The 2397-nt window shown below is 41.3% G+C and overlaps 1 protein-coding gene across 1 annotated transcript; it reads left to right on the top strand.

The window, feature by feature from the left end:
- The first annotated feature begins 1213 nt into the window (after positions 1 to 1213).
- LOC124199638 (dosage compensation regulator-like) lies at positions 1214 to 1919 on the top strand. The gene is made up of 2 exons (XM_046595547.1): positions 1214 to 1230; positions 1337 to 1919. Exons 1-2 carry the CDS (start codon positions 1228 to 1230, stop codon positions 1892 to 1894), a joined length of 561 nt encoding a protein of 186 aa, XP_046451503.1. The 5' UTR covers positions 1214 to 1227; the 3' UTR covers positions 1895 to 1919.
- The last annotated feature ends 478 nt before the right edge of the window (positions 1920 to 2397 follow it).

Below are 2397 nucleotides of genomic sequence, written 5' to 3'. Positions count from 1 at the left end.
TGGTGATGAACCGGTGAAACCCGACCAACAAAACCCGGAGGGCCACCGTGCTGTTACAGGCCTAAATCTTATTACGAGGTCGCCTCAAAGTGAGCTGGATTTACCTCCAAATGAAATTCATTCGAGACATCAGTACGAACGCAGAAAGACGGTCAAAGTGCTGCTGGAGGAGTCTATTCGAAATCAGACATTCCATCGTAAAAATTCTTCTAACACCAAAACTATTGGAAGCGGTTCGTTGGGATAATTTAAATCACGCAAGAATGCCAAAAGCAACATCAGCCACGTCTCTGTGAAATCTGCTTTATAAAAGATCCAAGAAGTGTTGCTATACTGACGTAGCTTATGTCCCATCCGAAAAATCCCAAAAAATCCTAAATCAAATTACCGCAAATTACTCAGCTCGGAAAATGCAGCTTTCGCACCGAGCGTGATTATATGCTGGTGCATATTACGGATGTGCTTATTGCTGTTTTTAGGCCTACATAAAATTATATATGTGATGACACATGTTCTGAATATAAACGGAATCAAGATTAAATGAATACACAAAAGATTTCAGAGAGTAGTATGTTAAAATGATGTGGTTTTTGTATTCTGTATAGTCACATAAAGTCGCATCACTACATAGGCCTAGTTACAACAGAAATAACAGTAGGCTGATAGAAAAAGCAAAACATTTATTTGTGAACATTTTGTCAGTAATGCTACAGAATATACTCCATAACAGGAGTGCCATTCAAAAACACTAGCACACTGTCATGTGAACAATATTAGTCAATAATTATTCTACATAGGCCACGTAAAAGCCACAAAACGTGGCCTTATTATTGGATGAAATATCAAACAGTAAAGAACTAAAGATGTCTGGATGAATCGGGATGAATAGATGTATGCAAAGATGTATATGCCTGGTGTCTCTTTATGTTGTAATTTAATAATTACTTAGCAGTGTTTCGTCAGTGAATAGCCTTTCAAACTTAGTGAACAATTTTAAAAAACTATTTAAAAAAATTTTGAAATGTGAAAGTACTGCTGTGGCAACTGCCGTCGGCCGTCATCCCCTTTGATGCAATTCTCTAGAGTTCAAAATATACTATGACCATTTTCCAACGCTCAACGTTTCGACCTGGGTTTTCCCAACGAAAAAACGACGAATTTAACAGGTATAAATACGTGGCTAAAAAATAAAAAGACCATTCACAATGTTCGTTTCGCTCTTCCAAAATGGTGAGTTTCAATGGATGCCAGTAGATACAGATTGACAAGAAAACGTTATATAAAATAATTTATAGACACGTTCATAATATCTTGAATTTTTTAATTCTAATTACAGATAATTCCGGTGTATTTGGTGGCATTTTTTTGCACTGTCGTGTTGGGACGGTTGGCCGAAAAGGACCAACAGAATCCGGAAAGAAAAACGGATCTAGCACGACTTGACTTGAAAATAGCTCATCAACCTGGACAACCCGACGAACCTCATCCAGAAATTTTTCCTAGTGTCGAAAATGTGGGAAAAGATGCGCCGGGGAAGTCTGAATTAATCGGAGAAGCTAAATCTGAATCGCTAGAGTCGGCGCCGGTTCTAGTTCCGCCCAACCCTGAAGATGCGCTATCCAGTCGAAGTCGAAGATTTTTTCTTCCTTACCTTTCGTCGTCTTACCGCCGACCCTACTACCGCCGACCGTACGTGAGAGGTGCTTATTATCCTTATTCCTTCGGAGGCATCTTCGGATATCCGTATTATGGTGCTGGATACGGTGACTACGGCGGAGGATACTACGGCGGCTACGGCGATTACGGTGGGGGCTATGGTGATTATGGTGGAGGCTACGGTGATTATGGAGGGGGCTATGGTGACATCGATATCGGAATCGATTCAGATTATTAACTAAATTATTCGCCCAAATAAATCGCTCACTCTTGAAAAAATTGCATTTGAAATTTTTCCGCCAATAAATTGTATTCTTGGTTTTGAGAACAGTCACGATTTAAAATTACATTCTTGATTATGAAACAAAGGGTGAGAAAGTTATAGGCCTACTGAACGGAAGAGTTAATAAAAATCCACTGCTCATTTCGGACCAACGACACGGGCCAAATTCAACAGCGGTTGAAAAATGTGAATCCACAGGGACACTGGTAAACTGCGGTTCAATCTTTCTTGCACTTCAGCTTCTTCCAAATGAAACACGTACTCCGGTAACGGCTCGGGGAAACCCAGTGACCGGGCGTAAGTGGCGTGATCCGTGAGAGCAGCGATGTGGCCTGTGGCCCGTTTCGTCACTTATTCCGTCGCTGTCCTCGTCAGCACTGCTGCCGACGGCTTCGCGAAGTTTCCAACTCGAGCGGAGATCGCTGCTCAATTTCTTCTTCTTCTTGGCCGTTTTTTGG

Source organism: Daphnia pulex, chromosome 8 (assembly GCF_021134715.1).
Source record: "Daphnia pulex isolate KAP4 chromosome 8, ASM2113471v1".
In the NCBI taxonomy this organism is placed as follows: domain Eukaryota; kingdom Metazoa; phylum Arthropoda; class Branchiopoda; order Diplostraca; family Daphniidae; genus Daphnia; species Daphnia pulex.
This window is presented reverse-complemented; position numbering and strand designations above follow the sequence as displayed.